This window comes from Glycine soja, chromosome 19, assembly GCF_004193775.1.
Source record: "Glycine soja cultivar W05 chromosome 19, ASM419377v2, whole genome shotgun sequence".
NCBI classification, from domain to species: domain Eukaryota; kingdom Viridiplantae; phylum Streptophyta; class Magnoliopsida; order Fabales; family Fabaceae; genus Glycine; species Glycine soja.
In genome coordinates, this window is record NC_041020.1 from 42,388,610 (window position 1) to 42,413,251 (window position 24,642).

The following is a 24,642-nucleotide window of genomic DNA, read 5'->3' on the forward strand; positions in this document are numbered from 1 at the left end:
ATTGAGTGAAAAGTGAACAAAATGCATGGAATGATAGAGTGGCACTATTGCAGGACTTTTGTGTGTCCAGGTACATTTTTTGGCTCATGGTTCGGTACGCCAGCGCTGACGTCTTAAGCAACTTGCTTTCTAAATTTATATCTATGAGAAAGAACAAAGGAAAAAGAAATCCCAAATTGAGTAATGTTAATGAAACTTTGTGATTAAATCAAAATATAATTTTTTTTTACATTATTATCGTATAATTAGTAAATATTTGTTTTTTCAAAGGGGATTGGTTCATATTTGAACGTTTATAGACTGTTTTTTAATTATTATTAATTCAACCCATTTAAATTACTCAAAAAATAAATTTAAATTAATATGTAAGGCCCTAAATTATTTGATAATTTTTTTATTAAATTCCTAAACTATTATTTTTTCAATTGAATCATTGAATTTGTATTTATTTTTTTAATTGAATCATTTCATCTAATTATCTAATCAGGTGTGTGAATATACATCAAAGTTGTTTTAGGATGAAACTTTGAAGAAAATTTATAGTAATAAAATCTTCAATGGTTTAGATGAGTATAATTATGAATATATAATTACATTATTATTTTAGTTTAATATTTTATAATATTTGTATATATCAATAATGTTTATTATAAGTTTTTATGTTACCATAGATAATTTGTTCTTATTATTTATCATTATTAAAAATGTTATATTTGAGTGAAAATTTACACCATGTTTATAGAATTAAACGTGCATAGTATCATGGGTTCGAATTAATATTAGTATAAGTCTTCAAATAAATTAATCAAGAACCGCATTATTGAATGGGGTATTTCATATTGTTACTTGTTACAAATTTAAAATAATTTATTAAAATTACAGTTTTGTTATTGATGTAAAAAAATGTGTCGTTGATGTATTATTAATTTTTTAATATCATTAAATGTTAGAACATTTAACTCATTATATTTTATTAAGTCTATTAATATAGTTCAACGGAAATTAGCTTTATTTTTTATTAAATGCATTGATATAATAATATTTATTTTATCAGTATGAATGGAAGATAATTTCAAAAAAATTATAATAATTTATGTGTCTTATTTAACCAATTAAGTTATTGACATATAACCATCGATGATGATAACATTTTATTAGTTTTCTTTACTATTATAGTATTATTGTATTTCGATTAAATTTTAAATTTTAAATTAAATCCTTTGATATTACTACTTTCGGTGTATTCATGAATATTGACGACCGAATAGACAAATACCGTAAAGTTGCTCCCCGCGACTTATCTTAACGTAAGTCTTCGAGCTTGTGGCTCAATACCGCAACCTTTCCAGGTTTTTTATTCGTGTCATTTTCTTTTATTTTTTAATAGGCAAATGAAACTTATATATTAAGATAGCAGCAGAAGAAGTGCGAAGATATCAGGTACTTAGAATATCGCATATACATGCTCTGCAAATAGACAAATAACCCCAACAAAATATGATCCAAAAAAAATGTTCAAAAGCCTAGTATAAAATAAACAAACTCCTGTAGCTTACTATACCCAGGAACAATTGCATACATTAAGCTTCAGACTTTGCTACCCGACCCACTTCCATTTTAAATTTCCAAATTTATGGAACCAACCCCGAATTTGTGGATCATTTGGTTGAGTATATTATAAATTTTTATTTCTATAAGTTGATATTTTTTAAATTTTTGTCTTTACAAGTTTTTTATTTTTTAAATTTTGGTTCAAGTTGTTTTTTTAATTCTAGTCCTTTCAGATTTTAATTTTTTTATTTTTAATCATTGTAAGTTCACGCTCACAAGGATGAAAATTTTAAAAACATAAATTTAGAGGACCAAAATTTAAAAAAAAAACATAAACTTAAAAAGACTAAAAATAAACAAAATAATTTACAAAAATAAAAATTTAAAAATATAAACTTATAAAGACTTAAAAAAAACTTACCGTGATCAAAATCAAAAGAATATCAACTTAATAAAAAAAGAAACATATTTAAATCTAAATTTTTATGCTTCTTACAAATAAATAAATAAAAAATGATATGTCGTAAGAGAGATCACCGTAACCAAACATCGAAAGGAAGCAAATCGTCAAAAGCGTGGACCCAACACGACAGGCCTCGTCGATGTCATTAAGGTTTCCTGCCTCCATCAACGATTCTCACAACTTCAACTCCCACCGCATTGTTGGGATGGTATCATACTTTCTTTTCTTCTCACGTGAAAATAGGTTAAAATATGTAACTAATAATTCTATGTATCACTTGTGTTAAGTGAACAAAGGTTAAATTAAAACAGTTGAAAGAGAAGCCATTCTTAAGAAAGAATTGAAGTCAACAATTTTTTTTATAAAAAAAAAGTAAAAAAGAGATAGATGGAGGAAAAGTCAAGTCAATTACACACTTGGTAGTCATTTAATTCTTCAATGAAAATTTATGGCCGGAAATTTTTCACAGCTGGACCAAGCTGAAATATTAATAGCAGGTTCAAATCATTTAATTCTTCAATTTCCACAGTCAGACTAGTAATTTGTGGCTTATATTAGCATGAGTTATTCTCTTTAAACACTAGCTCTCAAATTGTAAGTATTAATTAAGATGTTTAGTTGAATGGATTAGACAGGATGTGAGAATTATTATAAACTGTCATTTTTTTATTATTCTTATGAATAAAAAAGTTTAAATATTAACACTAAAGTTGCATTGTCTCGGTAAAAAAAAAATAAGATTGTCTAATTTATTTCTAATAAAAATAAAGTTAAACAACCTCATCAAACTTTATTAGTATAATTCTCTTACATACTTTTAAGATGATTAATGGTAGGTATTAATTTATTAAGTGTGGTGGGGTTGATTAACCCATTTTTTACTTTTAGGATAAATAAACAGCCCCATTGCCAGTTTAATTGATGGTTAGCAATATATATATATATATATATATATATATATATATATATATATATATATATATATATATATATATATATATATAACAAAATGTTTAGATAATTTGGATTTTAGGAATTCATTAGAATTATGATAGACCTCAAGGCTCAAAGAACGTAAATGAAAGTACTTATCAATTATTCATCAATAAAATTATCACATCTACTACAAGAATCGAACTCAGATTCTTTTTGGGATATGAGTTTATTTTTTACCAACAAAATCAACCTTTATTGGTCAATTTGTATTATTAGTTTGAACTTATTTGTATTCCTTTTAATCATGAGATAATTTGGATTTTAGGAACTCACTAGAGTTAGGATAGACCTCAAGTCTTTAAAAATGCAAACGGAGGTATTTATTGATTACTCTTCGATAAAATTCTCACATCGACGGAAAGAGTCGAACTCACGTCCTTTATAGGATATGAGTTTATTTTTTACCAACAAAACCAACCTTTATTGATCAATTTGTATTATTAGTTTGGACTTATTTGTATTCCTTTTAATCACCGGTAGATCCAACAAAACTAACAAATTAAAACTTGTCAATAAAAAATAGTTTTAATTTATTGATATAAAGGATTCATGATTTTTACCTCTCATTTTTTACATTAAAATTTTAACATTTCTTGTTAATTTTTAAAGGATCTCCTTAACCAATGCTCTCTTAAGGAACTAAAAAGGAAAAACATTTACTCTAAAAGCCATAGGAGAGCGCAAAAATGATCATAGACAGTAATGTGAGTCCCAGGGTAAAGCAACTAAAGTCCTTGCTTTAGGCCTCCAAAAAAAATTAGGCCTAAAAAAATATATATTAATAATTATAAGACTCATATTTTCTTATAATACCTATAAAAAATAATACATAAAAAATATAGTTTTAATTTTCAGTAAGATCCATAATTTCATTATTTAGTTTCCACTTAAAATTAATTACTCATTGATTCTAATTAATTATTTTGTCTCTTGATTGACTAGGTCTCTCAATATGAAATATCAATTTTTATTAAAATTAATTTAAAATCGATCTCTTTTCTTATTTTCTCTAATTACCTAAATTAATCCAAAAAGTCGGTCTTTATTCTCTCCCAAATTAGTTGATATATCACTCTCATTCTCATTTATACTCTATGTAATTCTATGTTCGTGCAGATTATTTCTTTCTTTATTCTCATTTGATTAAGTACGCTTATTGATTTTTTTTCTCAATATTCCTTGTTTTGCTTTTGATTTGTGGCTTAACTTTGCTGCTCCTGTTATTCACACTTTAGGTATTACACATGTTATTTTAATAATTCTTTTATTCATTTGGCTAAATTATTTGAATCATTTATGCTCTTTTTTACCTTTTGAAATACGATTGTAATTTTTATAATTTTTTATAATTCATTTCTGGTATTATTTTTTATTAATTTCATGAAATTCTAAAATATTTTTGTTTTACATTTACTAGTTTTGGAGTTCAGGGAACATTGGGGTAAAATATCTCAACTCAAAGAAGTATATAAAGCAATCCATTTGTAAGTTGGCAATCAGGTTTTATTGTTCTAACATTTTTTCATCATCTTGATTTATAATTTTTATTTTTTTTATATTAGTTACTTTATTTCAAAATGTCAACTCAAAAATTTGAATTTTGTTATTCAAAACTTAAAAAAAAAAAAGAATTGATGCTTTAATTGAATCACAAAAAGGGGTTCATTGAATGATTTATCAAAACAGATAAAAATAAATTTAAAAATATAGGAAATTGCTGGTTGAATGAACAAGTTAACAATATAAAAATTGATGAAAATGAAAATAAAGAAAAAGTATTAGCTAATGAACAAGTTAACAATGTAGTAATTAATGAAAATGAAGATAGCGAATAAGTATTATTAGTTAACGAACAAGATTATATTGATTTCCAAACTCAAAATAAAAGGAAGAAGAAATTAATAAATTAAAAGAAACAACTATTAAAAATATATATGATCCAAGTCAATGGATAAATATTAGTAAAAGTTTGAGAGATATATTAGTAGAAAAAGGTCCTATTAAAATTACTAATATAGATTTTCCTAAGGATGAATTCTCAAGGTACCTTTTTCATCATTTTACATTCATAAGTTATCTAATGATGAACAAGATGAAAAAAAATGGTTAATTTATTCTCAAGATTTGGATAAAGTCTTTTGTTAAAATTGAGTAAAATTAATGATGATCTTAAAATAAAAAATGAAGCTGATAATAAAAAGTTACAATCAAAAGATATGGGTATAGATATTGCTATAGAACAATTGAAAGATCTTATTTCTTTTTTTGAAACATATAGAGAAGATGGATTTGAAAATGTTATAATTTTTCCCAAAGACATTGCTACTGAAATGGATATAGAACCTAAGTTTCATGAAAAACGTGTTATTTGTAAAAAAAAAAAAAAACAATTTGATGAGAATATTGATAATGAAGTTGTAAAATTGCCTAAAGAATCATTTAAAATTGATTACTTCTTGTATATAATAGATCAAACAATTACCACATTAGAAAATAGATTTGAACAATTTAAAATATATGAAGATATTTTGATTTTTTATTTAGCATTAAGAAATCGAAGTTTTTCGATAGTAATAATTTAAAAGAATATTGTTTTAACCTTAAACGTTCATTAAAACATAATAATTACTCGAATATTGATGAATTATATTTATTTATAGAACTAAAAATTGTAAGAAAGATTATGCAAGTAGAAAATGATATACCGATTGACATACTTAATTATATAAAAAGAATTGATTCTTTTCGAAATGCTTTTATTGTTTATAGAATAATGTTAACAATTATTGTATTGCTTTGGTGAAAAAAAATTTCAAAATTAAAATTAATTAAATCTTATTTAAGATCAATAATGTCTCAAGAGAGATTGAATGAATTAGTTTTTATATCGATTGAAAAAAAATATTAAAGAAAATCAATTATAATAAATTAATAAAAAAATTTGCATCCTTAAAAACTGGAAAAATAAATTTTCAATAAAAATATACATATTTTAAAAAATATTAATTTTTTTTTCAAAAAACAATATTAGACTAAAAAATACCTTATTTTAAAATTCGTTTTAGACCTCTATATATGTTAGGCCAACTCTGATAGATAGTGTAATTTTTCGCATCCTAACAAAAGTATTTCTACTTTAAAGTCCTTAACCAGTGTTTTAAAACCATTGGTTAATATTTATAATTTTTAAAATATACTATTTTTTTATTGCTCCTCACTAATTGTTGTGATTGGACAATTATGTAAATACTGTATCCATTCCAGGACTATTTGCCATATTGAACGTTGAGTTAGGAAAGTTATGACCAGAAATCACGACTTTAATTATGGCAAGTCGTTCTATAAAAAATAGCGTACAATAAATTTATCTCAACTCATTTACCAAAATGAGACATAGTAAAATTAATATTAAAAAACTATTACAAAGTCGATCGTCATTATGGTTCATATTACTATTGTAAGTTACATCATTTATAAAAACAAGTACTATCTCATTCTCATATTTTTTTTATATTTTAGATTATTGTATGTGTATTAAGAAATATTTAATGAAATTAAAAATTATTATATTTAAATTAAAATGTTCTTATTTAATATTTTAATATTTGATATTTGCATCATTAATAATGAATATTAAATAAGGATATATATTTAAAAAATACATTAATTAGACATTAAAATCTTAAAACATCAATTATTTTTTATAAACATAAAAACTAAAACATTAAAAAATATGGGAATCAAGTAATGTAAAATCACATTGAATTGATGATATTACAATATAATTGTAAGAATATCGTTAAAAATTAAAGCCGCCATTAGTCCATGAAAGACTTGTGTTGTCTTTCACCAGCAGGTTTCACTTGTCTTGTCTTCAACCATAAATTTGTAAGCAGCAGCAACAACAAATAGATATCAGACAAGGGAAACGGTGACAAATATTAACAAATAGTGATTCCATGTATCTGCTCTCGTCTATTCAACGGTAAGATTAGGGGGTGCATTAAAATACGAAAAAAACTTCCCTGTAAGCAAAAAGGACATTTATACTTATTAAAATAGGGAGCAAAGTTATTTAAGTACTACATTGTACAATAGATGCATGTTCGTTTCACTATATTTAAACCCTCCCGTGTGCATTCCCTTTATCATATTTAGTTGTAATTATATGCTAGATTCATGGATGCTTTTGCATCATCCCTGATGCATTTATATGTAAAACGACACAATTGGACATAATATAAAATGTTCAGTTACTAGGAATTAACGGAAAGCGGTGCTCCACAGTGGAACAACGGCAAAGTTGCTATTTTATTTTAAAATAAATTTAATAGGATTACTTGTTTTCTCCCTACAAGAATTTTTCTTTAAAAATATTGATTGAAGTCAGTAGGACACTAACTATGTGTGTTTAGAACAATAGCTTTAATTAAGTAAATGTGAGATTAAAGTAAGCATTTTGTTTTGTAGAATAAACATTAGTGTGTGCTTAATTCTGCTCAATATAGAAAACTAAATTCACCTCCAATCAACAATTTACGCAGAAACTTATATTTGTTGCTTCAAGTTTTCACATAATTGATGTGTGTATGGTCTCTACCGATGCGGAAACAAACAGACAATCAAAATTGATTTCACCAAGCGACCAAGTAAAAGTGAACAATGCAAATCTTCTAAAGAGCATGGGCAATTGAACCACTTTTTGAATGATATTTTGTGTTATTTATATTTTTTTAAAATTACATTTATACACTAGTTTTGTATCGTATAAGTATAGCTCTTTAATGGAGTAAAAAAATTAGAAATGACATGATTTTATAAAGATCTAAGGATTCTAAACTTAATAATGGTCGTAATATATTATTACACTTGTTGCACAACCATGATAAGACTATCCTCTATAATAGTGTCAACCATCCAACAACAATCATGGTAAACCATGAGGGTTATATATGGTCATTCTACAATGTCCCAAAACTTCAATGTCATTCTTTTCCGTCCACGTCCATGGTTGGTGAATTTTACCTCGGTGGTAGTGCATCTTTTCGGACTGATATTTTTTAGGAAGCTATAAATAGGGTTTGAATTTTGTAAAAGATAATCTTTTGATCACATTTATCCTTTACGAATTTTGAGAGAACCTTGAGGATATTTAAGAGTTTTGAAGAATGAGAAACACCGTGAGGATAGATCATGATCATCATTCCTACTTTATTAGTATGTTTATGTTTATTTAATATAGAATTCCTAAGTAGGTTTTGACCATGAGCGACTAATTCTCTTAGTCTGAATTTATGATGGGACTGTCCAATTGTATCCATTTCTCTGTTAATAGAATTCTTCAATGTTTATCTTAATTAATATTCTACTATTTTTCTTATTGTTTATTTTGGAATTGCTCAATCATATGCTTAATTGAATATATTGTGGTAATCATTTTGCGAATGCTGGGTAGACTTAGGTAGAAAGTTTTTTATACCAAATTGCATGATAAATCTTTTGGATAATATCCGATAGATTAATTAATCTTTAATTAATCATCCCTATAATAGTTTATATCCTTTGACTTAAATTGATATATTCATTATCATTGAAATATGGATTTAAAGCAAAGAGCATCTTCTGACCCTAATCATAAATTTTAGTTGATTTTGGGAATCGGTAATTAGCTGTGATAGAAATTTCATAGGAACTTGGATTAAGAAAAAATTGGTACCGATGAATCATAATCCTTAATCACTTTTAATATCATTCAAATCTCTCTTGTGTATTTTTTTTTAAACCAAAACCATGAAAATATTTCAATTCTTCTTTTGATTAATATAATTATATAGTTTAATAATTTTAACTAATTGAGAACACAATTAGTCCTTAAAATTTGATATCTGAACTTTTAATCCATTATTATTACTGTGTATGATACATTTATCCTTCTGTGAGTATTATTTTTACACATCACCAATGTAAAAAAAAATGAAGTAAACAATAATATCTATAGTGATAGAAAATAAATGAATTTACATGTGGAGACATTAAATCAAGATGAGAAATTGAGGAAACATAGAGAATGTATGGATTTTTTATTTGTGCATTAATGTTTTTTGTTGTAAGTATGAATGAGCTAATGACAATTGTAAACATGAAGTTTCTTAAGCAATGATACATTTTTTTCAGGCAAGATGAAATTAAAAAGGAGACCAACGTGTCTCAACACTTCTTTTTTGTCGGCAAAAAAGGTGCAAATTAAATAAGGTACCAGAAGTACCAATGTATCAAATCATATCACAACTGAAGCCAGAACTCGCATCTAGTTACCAAGCATTAACACCAATAAGGAGTAACTACAAGATAACCAAAAGATACCCGTGGCCAAAAGCAAAAGCCACCCCACTCCAGCAAATGACATATACTCGAGCCTGTTTCTCCTAAATGGGATAATATACAAATGATGAGATCGAGTAGGCCAAAACCAACTGGCTAGGATACAAATAAAATACCAACAAGCACCATAGAATTTGACAAAATCAATAACCCCAACACAGAACCACGTGCACACTTCATCATTGTATCTATCCACCTCGAATGCAAGCAGACGGGTTGTAGGTCCATTGAACAAAAGAGAAATCAAAACCTGACAGCTTGCCATTAAGCCAACTCCATGAGAACAATTTAACCTCCTCCAACAATGATTTTGAGTTTACGACAGTGTGATTGAACATACTGTTGTTTCTCTGCTTCCATATGCAATATATCACTGCACACCAAATTACTTGCCAAAAGAGTCCTTCTATATTTCCATGTAGTACAACCGCAAGAGTAGGTGAAGTCCAAGAATAACAATGTAACCAAACCTGCCTAGCCACTTCGCATGAGGTAAAAAGATGATCCGCAGATTCATTGCAAGAATGGCATAAGCTACAGAGAAAGTCTGAATTTTCCTCTAAGACACTGCGGCTCCTCAAGTTGTCTTTTGTTGGCGGTCAGTTCCTCAAAGCTCTCCAAATTACAAAAGCAATTTTATTTGGAATCTTGATTTGCCACAACCGAGAAAAAACGTCCCTTGAGACTTCTTCACCTTCAATTTGAACTAACATCTTATATGTATAATTTGTTGTGTAGAGACCGGTGTTGCACCCTTAATTTCCAAACCCAAGAATCCCTTCCCTCCCTGCTAATCTGAACATTGTTTAAAGAAGCAAGTTTTGAATAAGATCATTTCCCATTCAAAAGTACCTCTTCTCCCCTTTAAATCTCAACACCACCTATTCTCCCTCCAATACCCCATACCACCAACAACTTCCTCCTTTTGTTCTGAGATTAAAAACAATCTAGGATACAAAGAGGCCAAACTATTGTCATTCACTCACTCATCTTTCCAAAATTTACATTTATCCCCCACTCCAACCTTCCACTCAAAACCCTCATCAAAACATTTCTTCTCACTCCTTCCCCTACAAACCTTCTTTATGTCCCTCCACCACAAAGACTCCCAAGAACACTCTCCTCCCCTCTCAAGACCTTGCCGACCCTCATATTTTGAAATTGATACTTCTTTCCACAAACCACCCCTTTGATGGAAGAGATTCCATCTCCATTTCCCCAAGAAAACATCATTAAAAGAGATCAAATTTTTCACTTCTAATCCTCCCTCGTCATTACCCTTACAAATATCACTCCAACTCACCTAAGTTATTTTACTATTCTCATATAAAAAATCTCCTTTGGATCCCAACAAGTTTCTTCCATACTTCCTTAAGCATTTTAAAAAAATAAAGATAAGTAGAAAATAAGAAGGAATGACAAAACAGAATTGATTAGACAAACTCTCCCCCAAATGAAATGTGCTTGTGTTTCCAAAGAGATAATTTCTTAGAGAATTTTTGAATTATGGGTCGCCATGTCTCTGTCCTCCTATGATTTGCCCCAATAGATAGCCCAAGATAATAAAAGACAAAGAAAAGACCCTACAATTCAACATACAAGCAAATATCTCAATTACCCTCCTCTGCACCCCCAATGGCCCCAAAACTATTTTTTTGAAAGTTAACTCTCAACCCGGACATCAACTCAAACATTCTCAAAATGATTTTGATAGTAAAAGCATTCCTCTCATTAGCTTCCCCAAAGAACAAAGTCTTAACACGTAATTAGGTAGAAAGATCGATGGAAAGATATTTGATCGATGGTTTACAGACCAGCTTAAGGCCCAAGCAATCCTAGCAAAGGCTTTAGGCCCCAAAAAAAAAAGTCTCAAATTTTTTTTAGTACTAATATACCTCAAAAAATATTATTGTAAAATTATATTTAAAAATAAATTTTAATTAAAATATTATAAGTAACTGTTAATCTTTTTATTGGTATCGTAAGTAACAATTAATAAACAATATCATAGTTTTATTTTTAAAAAAAATTTAATAATTAATAATTAAAGAAATGTAAAAAAAATTCTTTTATTTTTATTCTCTTTATTCTCTTCCTATCTAATTTTAATTGTGTCTTATTTTTTATTATCTCTCATATTTTTTTGTTTTCTCAGTCTTTTTTTCTTTTATAAGTAAATAAAAGATATTATTCTTAAATTTGTTTTAAATCTTTCATATGCTTGAGCCGCTTTTTAAAAAAAAAACACACAAAAGAATGTGCAATACATTGCTAGATATATGGCTTTGTTTTAATCAGACGTCAATCATCTGCTTTCTCTCTTCTTTTTTTCTTGAGGAAAAGTAGGCATTACAAAGGTCTCATATACTGCTTGCCTTTCCACCTCTCTCTGCATTGCATTCATCCCTATTTATAGATTCAGTCTTTCTATATCTCATTTTCTATTTTAGTTCTTATAAAAAAAAATTGAAATGTTTCTTATTATATATTTTTCCATTTTGGTCCCTAACATTAGTACACTACTGGTAAGCGTTGAGGTGGCATTCCAAGAGTCACATTAGCATTTAACGAAAGCAAATTAACATCAAGGGCAAAAGGAAAAAACATCATATAACGAAGACGATTTCCAAAAAAAAAAGTTATAAGGACGAAATCTTAAAACGACTATATTATAAAAGGATTAAAAACATATCTAAATCAAAAACGAAAAACCAAAATTTCAAATCAAATACTAGTTGTGACATCAATTTGGCTTGGTTTTTATATTTTAAAGGTTAAAGTTTTTTTTTTACAGAATATTTTAAAAGTTAAAGTTAAAATTGAAAATTATACCTTAAAAATAGAATTAAATATATCGCTATTAAAAAAATGATTTTAATAACACCTTAATAATAATGGTTTTTCGGTAACCTACCAATATAAAAGGGTGAGGAGGCAAATAAAATAAAGTAAATAAGAGCTATAAAAGAAAGGGCCTGAAAAAACAGCTATAAAAAAAGTGTTACTAAAGTATGGTCATTTTTTTTGTGAGAAGTATAACGTACCATTTAATAGTAGTTCCTTGTCAGCTACTACTAAAAGTATATGGAAATCCTTTAATAGTGATTATATGATTTATATTAAGAATTGCTATTATAAAAAGGTTTGGCCTTATTTAACAGTGATTCTATCTTATTATCTTAATATACTATTGCAGATTAATTTCAATAAATAAAATAAAATCCTTCTCCCATAACAAAATACATCAATTTGTTCATCCAATTCAAGTTCAATCTTCCATCACTACGTCAAATAATCATAATCGTGACATTATATACTATATGCCTTTGCTCATAATTCTCTCATTTTATTTTCTTCAAAATTCCAACCCTTAGATGTAAAGTCTCCACCTCCGTGCCTAAACTACCTTGCACCACCCTCTATTAATTTTCATCACTTTAAGTCACATATAGACTAAAGAATGCAACAACACTAAAATTTCACCCTCACCCAATAGCATATATATATATATATTGCACTATATATTACTACATCACTTTGTCTTTTTTTGAGTTGTTTTTTATCGATAAATATTAATAGTTAATTTATTAGTTTTTAAATTCAAATCCACATTATCTTTTTCTTTTCTTTCTTTTTAACCATCCAAGTCAACATTATAAGTCACAAAAAAATTCTCAGTTGTGATCGCGGTCATCATCATGACTTTGTTCTTGGTCCAATAGTGGTTCTCAATCCATTCATTAATTACCTCAGGAAGCACGAGGATTCAGTCCACTAATTAGTTCATAACAAGTGGTAGAATTTTTATGATAATTAAATTGTGGAAGTTGCACTGGATTGCAGCATAGAAGGCTACGAAACATTTCTTCTTATACCACAGCCCTATCTCTACCAACATTTCACATATGATTGGGAGAGTATAATTGGATTCTTTTGTTTTGTTTTATTGAGTAAGAGCGATGCTATTTAGTGCGAAAACTGATAGCACAAATTAAAACACACGAATTTCAAATAGGACCAATGATCTTTTTGCAGATAAATATTAATTAAAATATCAAACAAATATATAAATTGATTTGGATGGACAACGCATTACTTCTAAAATATGAGAAACCGTTCGTACCAGATAGTATATTCCTTCCAATAATATTTGACAAAAGGTTGGACATATATAAGACTAAAACACATACTTTAAAAGGGTAGAGAAAAATCACATTGCATATTTTTTTATAAAAAAAATGAAAGTGATGGATTGGAGTCTGCTTAAGAAAAAACAATATAAACTAAATAAAAACCTCCAAAGCACAAGATGAAGTGAAAAGGGGTCACTTTTATTTTCTGAATTTTTTTTTCTCTACCTGGAATATTAATTTAACCAAAAATATTCCCTGACAACAGGAATAAATTAACCAACCAAGGAAATAGCCTTAAGTATGGATTCGATTATAACCACACACGTGCGCACACATATATATATCCTGAAAATCCATGCCTCCCTATGGCACTACTGAAAGAAATCAATTTCCAGCTTATCTACCATGTACATTGCTTTTTGTCTAGCCATCTCATATCCATCTATCTCCCTTCGATCTGTATAAATTGAAGGAAGCAAGAGATAAAAAGAAAAGAAAAAAGAATGAAAAAAAAAATTATAGATATGATCGATGTTAAGAAAAATAAAAGAGATAAAAAAATGAAATTGAAATAAGATGAAAAATAAAGTAAATATATGATAATCTCTATTATTTACACGCGCATCGGTCCATAAGCTACAATAACATAATCTGAATTTAAACTACCTTTAATTAGTAGTTGGAACATACTATCTAGGGGTAAGATCTAAGGTGGGTGAAATCATGGAATGAAAGATGGCTTTAAATACACCTTAGCAATTAATTTGGCCTCTAGCCCACAAACTCGAAGCCAGAAAACAATCCTCGTAGCTGAATACTGACCAGTGACCACCACATTATCATCGTCGAGCAAGCTAGAGTCATAGCCAGGAACCCTAATTAAGGGGCTACAATGTTGGATTGCTTCAGTAGCTCAAAGCATATATGTAAGGTTTTGATTTAAATAACCTATTAATTAAACCATAACTCAATTCCAAAAAAAGTTATATTCTATATACGCCCTAAATATACTAACTAATAATCCCAAGTTTGGTTGGATTATAATGCTAAGAATGATGCATTGCTCAAGAGTAATGAAATTTTGGACCAAATTCCCGCTAATTAGCCTTCATTCAATTGAAAAAGAAAAAAATTAAGAGGCTGATAATCATAGTTATTTATACATACCCTCCTATCGGTACCGCGGCAAATAGGTGTAGTGCATCAGAAATCAGTAACGTATATATCATACTACTAGGATAGGCCAGTACTTTCCACAACATTAAAGATACTCTTTATTTGTGTGACCTAAATTCTACAATTATGATAATAACCAATCTGCAGGTTTGAAATAGCTTTAACTTTGAGAAACATTAACAAAAACAAAAGATAGAAACCACACGGATCGTTTGAATTTGTTGCGTGTGAATTTAATACACATAATTCAAGCAGGACCACTCTCTCCAGCAGCTAGCTAGTAGTTAATTTGATCGGTTGCCTGAACGATCAGGCGCCTGCTGAAGGAGTTCTTCCAAAAACTTATTGTCCAAGCATTCCAATTCAAAAGTGTCATCATCATTTCCTTGTTGTTGTTGTTGAGGGTAGTAAGGGGAAGAAGAAGAAGAGGACAAAGGAAGAGGCAATGAAGTGGAAGAATTTTGATCAGGAGTCACGTGACCATACTCATTTGGGAAATTGAGTATGGCCTTGTGACCCCTAAAATGAAAAGCAGCAGTATCATAAGCACGTGCTGCTTGTTCAGCAGTGTCAAAGGTTCCAAGCCATATTCGAGTGCCTTTTATCGTGGGGTCACGAATCTCTGCTGCAAACTTCCCCCATGGCCTCCTACGAATACCTCTGTACCGAACCTCTGCGTTTGAAGGGTTTCCATTCACAACTCCTCTCCCTCCCTCCATTCAAATTAGTTAATTTAGAGTGTTAGAAACAAAAACAAACTCAATTAGTTCAAACCTGTTTTGCTTCTTGCTCTAGAGTACTACGCACTAAAGGTAGCTTAATTGAGATTGTAAAGTGGTAACTGGTTTAGGCTTAAGATCGAGATAAGTAGTATTTATATGCATGATCGAGTCCGTTCTAAAGCTTGACCATGCATGTGGTCCTAAGAGACGGTTTGAATTTCCACCTCTTTTAAATTCTGAAATTAATTAAATGATAAGTAAAGTTTGGCACTAGATGAATATATATTATAAAACAATATTTATAACTAAGTTTTAAGACTATTTTTAAGTTTAGTAAAAAAAAAATAATAGTATGTGTTGTAGTCAAAACAAATACTGCAACATTAAGTTATTAAAATTGTGTATGGGGTTGAGTTGTGATTGACTTGACTAAGAATGCCACCCAATAAACAAATAAGAAAGATAGATTCATGCATGACGAAAGCGCGATGCACGTACATGAGGCCCTCGAAATTAATTGTCCTGTTATGCCACCACACATCACGATGATGTGACTGGATCATGATTCATGGCTGAAATTTATGGCCCAATACTGGGTCTTCGGCCCACGCCGTAATCCAACTGCATACCCATATCTGACAAGATGCACCTGGCTCAATGGGACTCTTGCTATTTACACCCCTGTCACTAAGTACACCCCATACCCTCTCAATTACTCATTATATCCCTTTTCTTAAAGAAGTACACCCCTTTCGCTTTTCAAAAATGTATTTCTAGAATTACATATACCTATTCCAGAAATGTATCTTCAGAACTATGATTCATAGTTCTAGAGATGTACTTTTGGAATATGTATATATTTTTCAATAAGATGTCACTTAAGGATTAAGATGGTTGACGAGAAATATAAAAAATGATAAGCATTAATCTCATATCTATGTTTGTTAATTTTATTTTCATCTTATCATTAGTGTTCCTTAAATCCTATCTAAAATATTATTTTCATCTTATCTTTATCATTCTTTAAACCCTAAATTTCAAAATATCTTCACCATATATTCATTATATAATATTTAATTTTCATCATTGTTATACAATATTTGTGTTTTCCTTCATGTGACAATGCATTTCAAGATATGTTCATCACTAACTTCATGTGGCATTAAATCGTTGATGCAGACTTGGATTAGAAAATGAATGAACACACTTAAAGAAAAGAAACCGTTGTCAAAAGCTTTATTTTGTAATTAAGGTGTATAATATATGAAGTTAGTGATGAATGTACCTTAAAACATAATGTCACGTGAAGGAAACCACAAAATATTATATAATAATGATGATGAAAATTCAATATTATATAACAAATATATGGTGAAGATATTTTAAAATTAGGGTTTAAAGAATAATAAAGATAAGATAAAAATAAGATTTTAGATAGGATTTAAAAAGCATTAATGATAGGATGAAAATAAGACTAACAAACATTGGTATAAGATAAATATTTTTTTTATTTCTCGCCAACTATCTTAATTCTTTAGTGATATTTTATTAAAAAATATATACCTATCTTAATTCTTTAGTGATATTTTATTAAAAAAATATATACCTATTTTAGAAGTATATCTCCAGAACTATGGGTAATCGTGAGATAAAAAGGAGTGTACATCTTAAAATATATATATAAAATGGGTAATTGAGAGGTAAAAAGGAGGATAGATTTGTCTTTCAAAATATGAAGCCGGATAAATTTATTTATGAAAGATAAAAAAATTAAATTTAATTCTTAAATATATAAAAAAAATATGACAAATTAATCTGAGAAATAATTTAATAATAAATTAATCACTAAAATTTGTAATTTAATATCAAATTGATCATCAAAAAGTATAACTTGTTATTAAATTAACCATTGAACATTATAACTTAATAATAAAATGATTTAACAAATTTAACAATTGGATTAATTTATTACACTTTTTCATATTTAAAAATTAAATTTATATTTTTCATCATTTAAAAATTAATTTATCATTACATCACACTTTCATGAACAAATTTAAGTATTTATCTATTTTCATAAAATAAAGTGAAGGTGACTAGAATTGTTACAAACAATATTGAACTCTGGGCATGACACCATAATGATATTGAGCGAGATATGCATTAGACTCCTTGGCAACTTATGCTTTATAATAACAATGTTTAATATCGAATTAAACCATTGTAAACTGAATATCGATCAAACTAAAACCCCCCAAAAAAAACTACATTTTTTTTGTGATTTGGTTCAATTTTCAGTTTTTGGTATGAAAATCAAAACAAACTAATTGAAGCACATGCTTATATTGATTTTACTTCATGGACGTTTAATATTATTATGTAGTCTTGTTTTAAACTTTTAAAAGTTATATTGAACCACATGCTTATATTGATTTTACTTCATGGATTTTTTACCATATCATTGTTGCTTATAGTGTTAACTAATACTCTCTTCAATTTTAAATATAAGCAAAACAAAAAAATATATGACATCTTAGTTTTAAATATAAATAAATTTAACTAATTTTAATTATTTTTTATCTCTAAAATGTTTTTTGTTTAATTGATGTTTTATTTTTAATAAATTTTTTCTATTCTTGATATCAAATTTCAAAGAAGTGTTATATATGAAAAATACTTATTTTTTAAATTAGAATAGTACATTTAAATATTACTAGTATTATCTAACTTTCTTAATCAACGTAAAATAATTTATTTATTTATTTTTTATATTTGATACGCAATAGTACTAATTAAGGTAATTATTTCTAAAATTTCCGCAAAAAAAACTAACACAATATGTAATTATTTTTAAAATAACTTAAAGTATACTTACTTATAATGAAACTAAAATATCTCACCTTTTCATTTTATCCCTGGTTCTATTCTATATTTGCAAAAGAAAAGAAAGAAAAAAGAAAAGATGAATATGATAGAAAAAACAAACATTTATATAGTTTCTGTAACAGTAATAGTAAGTTTTCTTTTTTTTTATTAAAATGATTTTTTATTTTTATAAATTTTATTCTTCTAAAATTATCTATTAGGTTAATAACTACTCTAAAGTAACATGTAACACTATATATTTAGATGCATGCTATTAAAATATTTTCTTTCAATTTTTTAAAAATTTATAAGAATCAAAATTAAAAAAAATATTAGAATTATATGTAAAATTGATCAAATTTGCAAACATATATAAAACAAAAACAAAAACAATGTCTTTTATATATGTAGTGTGTACATCATTCAAGTTTTCCAAATTCGCGGGTACAGTAACTACACCTGTCGGCTCATCAGTGGCATCATCAATCATCGTCAGTCACGCTCAGCTTTCGGCTTAACCCACTTGCCATTATCATGGCCTCCACTAATTTATCATTTACTAGAAAATACTAATAATCTTCATACATTCTTCAGGTAACAACACAATGTCATTCAAGCTAAATTAATTTGTAAAAAAAGAATGACCTAATTAATTTTGTCTCCTCATTCAAGGTTACAAACTGGGTGACTACTAGTATTCATCTATGTCTATTTTAAATTTTAAATAAAATTTAAACAATAACTGAAACTAAAATGCAGTAAGAATAAACTGAAACTACAAAAATTACCATATATAATTTTAAAAACACGTGTTAAAATAAAAATATTCCAAATTATAAATGATATATAAAATTAATTTAAAAAATCTTTTAAAAATACAAACAACACAGTTAAGTCATTTTTTAAAATATATTTTATATTTTAATAATTTTTACTATTTATTAACATTATTTTAAACGCTCAAAAATTTTGTTTTGTCAAAATTATAGAAATTTAATTTTTAAATGAATTTGGTTAAATCAAAGTGCTCAAAATGCAATTTTCCATTCAAGGATTAAAAATTATTCATGTGTTTTTCATTAGTACCTAATTATACAAAACATAATTTTCATCGTTTGAATTCCAGGCTATTCCAATTTCCATAAAAGATACTTTCTCTTGCAGAAGCTTCCAAAACTGAGATATTCACATGTGCCATCAGCCCATCAACTATTTAGCATTTTCCTTAGGACATATTTACTCTTTACTTTTCTCAGACTGCATGTAAGTGTTTTTTATGGGTTTATTGTTAGTTTATTTGGATGTATTTTTATCGCAATAAACATGTATGAAGTAATGCATCTAGTCCTGTTTTAAAACAGATAGCTATATTAGAATAATTTTATAAACTCATAAATTATTTTAACCTTATTTTTGCTAGCTGGATATCAAATTATGAAAATAAGTTGTTAAAACTAAAATAAGAGAAAAAATAACCATATATCCTTTAACATACTCTTTATTATTGACTAAATTTTATTAAAAATCATAATTTTTTGTAAATCTAACTTCTTATTTGATTACTCTTTTCTTAATTTTATATTTTTTAATAAATATTAATCAATAATAGAGTACTATGTGTTAGGAAATATGGTGCTAACACTCTTCCTAAAATAATTGAAGCAGTGGCTATTCTATTTATCAATTAATTTTTATAATAAAAGTTCAGAGGAACAATGGGTTCATTTGTTTTCATTTTTTATAATGATAGCAACGAGGATTAAACTTAAGTTCTTAGTATGTATCTAATTTCCATTATTAGGTCGACTCTAGTGAGTTAAATTGGTTAATTTCAATGTCAGTATTAATGATATTTCAAAGCCTCAGACTGTTTTTGAAAGATAAAAAGGTGTACTAAATCTAATTTTTGTCGATGTTGTTCAATTCTAATTTGAACAAGGTAAAATTTGTTAATTTTATTAAAACTAAGTGTGTTTAGTTAAGTATTTATAAATTTAAATTTAGATTAACTTGATTTTATAAATTTAATTTTGACTTAAGATAAATTGAAAATTTGTACATTTAAACATACTCTCTATATATGTCTATCCAGATACATGCTTGTCGGTTATTATTATTTAGGAGTGTAAGCAAGTTGAGCTAACCCAAACACTTAAAATTTAAGTTTGGCTGGTAATAAAAATAAATGTTCAAACTTGAATTATTTAAACGATTTTAACTGAAAATTGGAGGTTGGCTTGTTTGAAATTAAAATAAAACACTGATTTGTTTAGTTTATTTAATAACTTAAGTATTTTTGTTTTTATAAAAATGCTTTTTAAATATTATCAACATATTTTTTAATAAACTTGTTAATACTAGATTATAACCTACATGTAGAAATAGGTGCTTAGTGTGCATTATGTAAAATCCAACATTTTAGATCGATATATCATTATACATAATACAGTAAATATAAAAAATCATAATTTCTTAACAACTATAAAAAAAAAACTTTAAAAATTTTAATATTCACAACAAAGTTCTACGTATGTCCATAATGAATATTTTTTTTTTTATAATGGTAACAGTGAAGATAACACCTAAAAACTTTATACAAATTATCCCAACCTCCCACCACTCTATGAGATTTTATAATTAATGAATATATAAATCAGAATAATTAGTAAAATCCTCATCATTAATTTAAATAAACAAGTTGTTCACAAGTAGTTAATGTGAAGCTTATAAAGCTTGATCTAAACTCTTTTGAATAATCAGGCTCACTATCAAGGTTGAATTTCATTATATATTTAACCTAGCGCATACCATTTAAGGATTAATTATAATGATTCAAAATATGTATTTTTTTTTAATAGGTAACAGGTATCTTGTGAAGGTAATTTAATTTGGATCTGATAAAATTATTATAAGTGATAAATTTTTTTTTCAAATATTTAAAGTAATTATTTATCTAGAACTCAAACTTAATATTACTGATTAAACTGAAATAATCTTGCTCTAGTTTATAATTTATAAATGACTGAAACTTTAAGAAATTAATAATAACTTTTTAAATTTTTGCAACTTTTTTTAAATATATTCTAAATATCTTTGTAATAATTTATTAATGATAGAAGCAGAAAATGTTGATGATAGATACATAAAATAATGTTTTTTTTCCTACAATGCATAGTTTAATATACATTTTATAACTAAATATTTTTTCCTACATATATAAGTATCCTTTATCAAAGCATTTTTATTTGAGCAAATAAGACTATTATAGAATGCAAAGATATCTTTAGGTATTTATCGTAACTATATACCTATACAGCTATACTTAAATTTGAAATTACTTTAGAACAATCCGTACCAAGTATTAATCTACAGACGTTAGTAGTTTTATCCAATTTTAAAATAAGCGAACCTATTCAGTGTCATTCAAACACAATATTCTTATGTATTCTCAAACTATGGTATTCAACAATGGCTTCTGGGTTCTTCCTCTTGACTTTTAATTTTGAAAAGAAGTCCAGGCGATCTCATAGACCAACAAATACAAATGACGAAGATGTTAAATCAGTGCTGATCATGAAAAGAAAGTGGAGTAATAAATAAGCATTTTTAATATGTAAATTATATTATAATTAAAACTTAGAATAAATAAATATTTTTAAATATATAAATTATCACTACAAGATAACAATATTTAGCTACAAGAAACTAGTATTTGCTAGTAGTGTCGATTTACCGTGGGGTTGATCGATGCTATTTTTCCACTTTAGTGTTAGCCACATGATACTGAAGCAATTAGCCTCGGTCACTTGACATTACATTGACGCTAAAGTGATTTCCGTAAATATTTTTATTTTTTTTAAGATAATTAATATTTTATGATTTTTAATGTTAGCATTTTTGTTGTATTGTATATTTTGTATTTGTGATGAAAATGATTCAAATTATGATATAAGGTTACTTTTATCTATTAACACTTTCTTCTTTTTTTCAAAAAAAAATATGAACTTGCAAATCAAACCTATGAATCATTTATTTTCTATGTAATCTACTTTAAACTATTATTTTAATAAAAATGTATATTCAAATTTAAAAGTTTTATGTTAATTAAATTTCAAATGCGAGTTTGGAAGTTACTTATTTGTTTTATATTAAAAATAAAAAATAAAGCATTATTCTTTTGCAAATTATAATTGCGCTGATAATTTTTTTATTAATAAAAATATGAAATAACAGTGTAAAATAGTTTTGCATTGACATCCAATCATAAATTACCATTTTATGATTAGTTTATTGAATTTTACAAAATTATCTTAAAATTTATATTAATAATAATTTGTGATTAATTGATAATATAAAATTATTTTAATATAAAATTATTTTATACGCATCATCATTATTTTTTTTAGAATTTGATTATTTTTCTTGGATTTTGATAATTAAACACTTCATGTTCACAATTTTTTAAAATCATTTATGCATTTTTCTCAGTAATGCATTTTCACTGAAAGCGTATAATAAAGTAGTTATGTAATAATAGTTCAAAACATATTAAATAAATTATAAACTTTAAACCATAAAAAATAATTTAATGAGACAACAAACGAAAAAAATATTTAAATATTAAAGATAATAATAAGTTAACCATATTAATGTTAAGCTATAAGTTATAATGTTTTTTCTGAAAAAAAAAAGTCTTAAAAAGTATTATAAGTTACGGATATAATTACATTTGCTAAACACATTTATTTTAATAAAATAAACTTATAAACTCATTAAATAAACTAAAAGTCAGTTAAAATAACTTGCCAAATAAATTCAAAATCCCTTTAAACGTATGATTTCTCCGATAGCATATTCATTAATTGTTGAGTAATACAATACTAGATACTGAATTTATTTTTGGTGGATAAATACGTTGCTACTTGCTATTTTTCTAGAAGGTAGAACAAACAAAATTCAACCATGGTTTAATTTACAGAACAAGATCGAATACAGTGAAAGTTACATAGTCTTGAATTATTTATTTGCAAAGGAGAAGACACGCTGGCGGCTGATGTAACACTAGTACATATTCTACAACCTTAGAAACTTAGGGGCTAGAAGTTGGACAAAGATAGGTTATTGGAATGGAAAAATACAATGTATTCAACCTCTTTTTCACTCCTGCCCGGTGGCCTAGCTACTATAATCTTTTTTTTATTTGCCTATATCTATGTATATTTCTGTGGACAATTTTTTTTAAATGAAATAAAGTAATAAAATAGTATATATACACACACTTTTTTTTTTTTTGTTAAAATCGTATAGCAAAAACTATTTTAAATACTTCACCTAATTTTATTCTTGAGTATACAAGTAATCACCGTAAGCTTTTCAAATATACAGAGAAATATTGTATCTGTATGTGCATGCGTAGAAAACTATATGCATGGGTTATTTCAATTATGATACAATTAATTAATTAAGATAATGAAATTATGAGTGATAATAAGTCATAAAATTCATGGGAGGTTTAATATATACATGTTTGAGTTCTGAGGCGTGTAATAAAAAAATAAAGATCTTTTAAAAAACCTACTTAGTAAAATAAGTCATATTTTAAGCATTTGAAAAAAAAAATCTGATTGCACACACACACGCAATATTTTAAAACTTATATCATAAACTAATTTGATTAATTTGAAAAGCTTAGTCCTTAATGCATCAATAAGTTTTTAGAAGATCATATAAATTTCTTAAAAAGTTAAGTCAAATTTAAATAAAAAAGTTTTTTTAATAAAATTTAAATAAAAAGTTGATGATATATAAATAACATGTCATATAACTAAATCCATTAAAACTAGGCCTGACCTAATCTTTTGTCTATTTGAAATGATCGAGGTTTTCGTAATATAATTATTAATATCCGGGTTTGTCTTGCTCTATGTTCAGCATAGTAATAGCCACCACAACAATGAATCTATCCTAAAAAAAACCAAAACGACAAAGTTGAAAGTGATTTTTTTAAAAAAAATGATATATTTTTTTATTAATTGGAGTGTACAACTATAAGTACAAAACATTATCAATTTTTCATTAGAGCAAAAAAAAAAAAAGGACAAGGATGACTTTGGTGTCCATGGAACACTGAACCGTATCTATCATCAGCTGTAGTGGATGACTAAGGATTCTTTATTTTACACGAAGAATTAATTTTATTTTGGTAACAACACGAAGAATTAATTGTTTTCATATTCGTATATTTTCACTAGAAAATAATTAAAACAGTTTTTTATATAATTAGTTTTATTTAACTTAAAAATAAATGAAGGCAAAGCAGAGAAATGAAATGTTGGATGTTCTTGTTGTATGCGAC

General features: G+C 26.7%; 1 protein-coding gene across 1 annotated transcript; it reads right to left on the reverse strand.

Annotated features, from left to right (window-relative positions):
* Nucleotides 1–14,774: 14,774 nt before the first annotated feature.
* LOC114398147 (ethylene-responsive transcription factor ERF098-like) lies at nt 14,775–15,531 on the reverse strand. The gene has a single exon (XM_028360305.1). The coding sequence runs from the start codon at nt 15,417–15,419 to the stop codon at nt 14,985–14,987; it is 435 nt and encodes a 144-aa protein (XP_028216106.1). The 5' UTR covers nt 15,420–15,531; the 3' UTR covers nt 14,775–14,984.
* Between the last annotated feature and the right edge of the window lie 9,111 nt (nt 15,532–24,642).

Excerpts from the sequence above, each read along its gene's own strand:
- LOC114398147 (XM_028360305.1), bottom strand. The coding sequence starts at position 15,419 with ATGGAGGGAGGGAGAGGAGTTGTGAATGGAAACCCTTCAAACGCAGAG.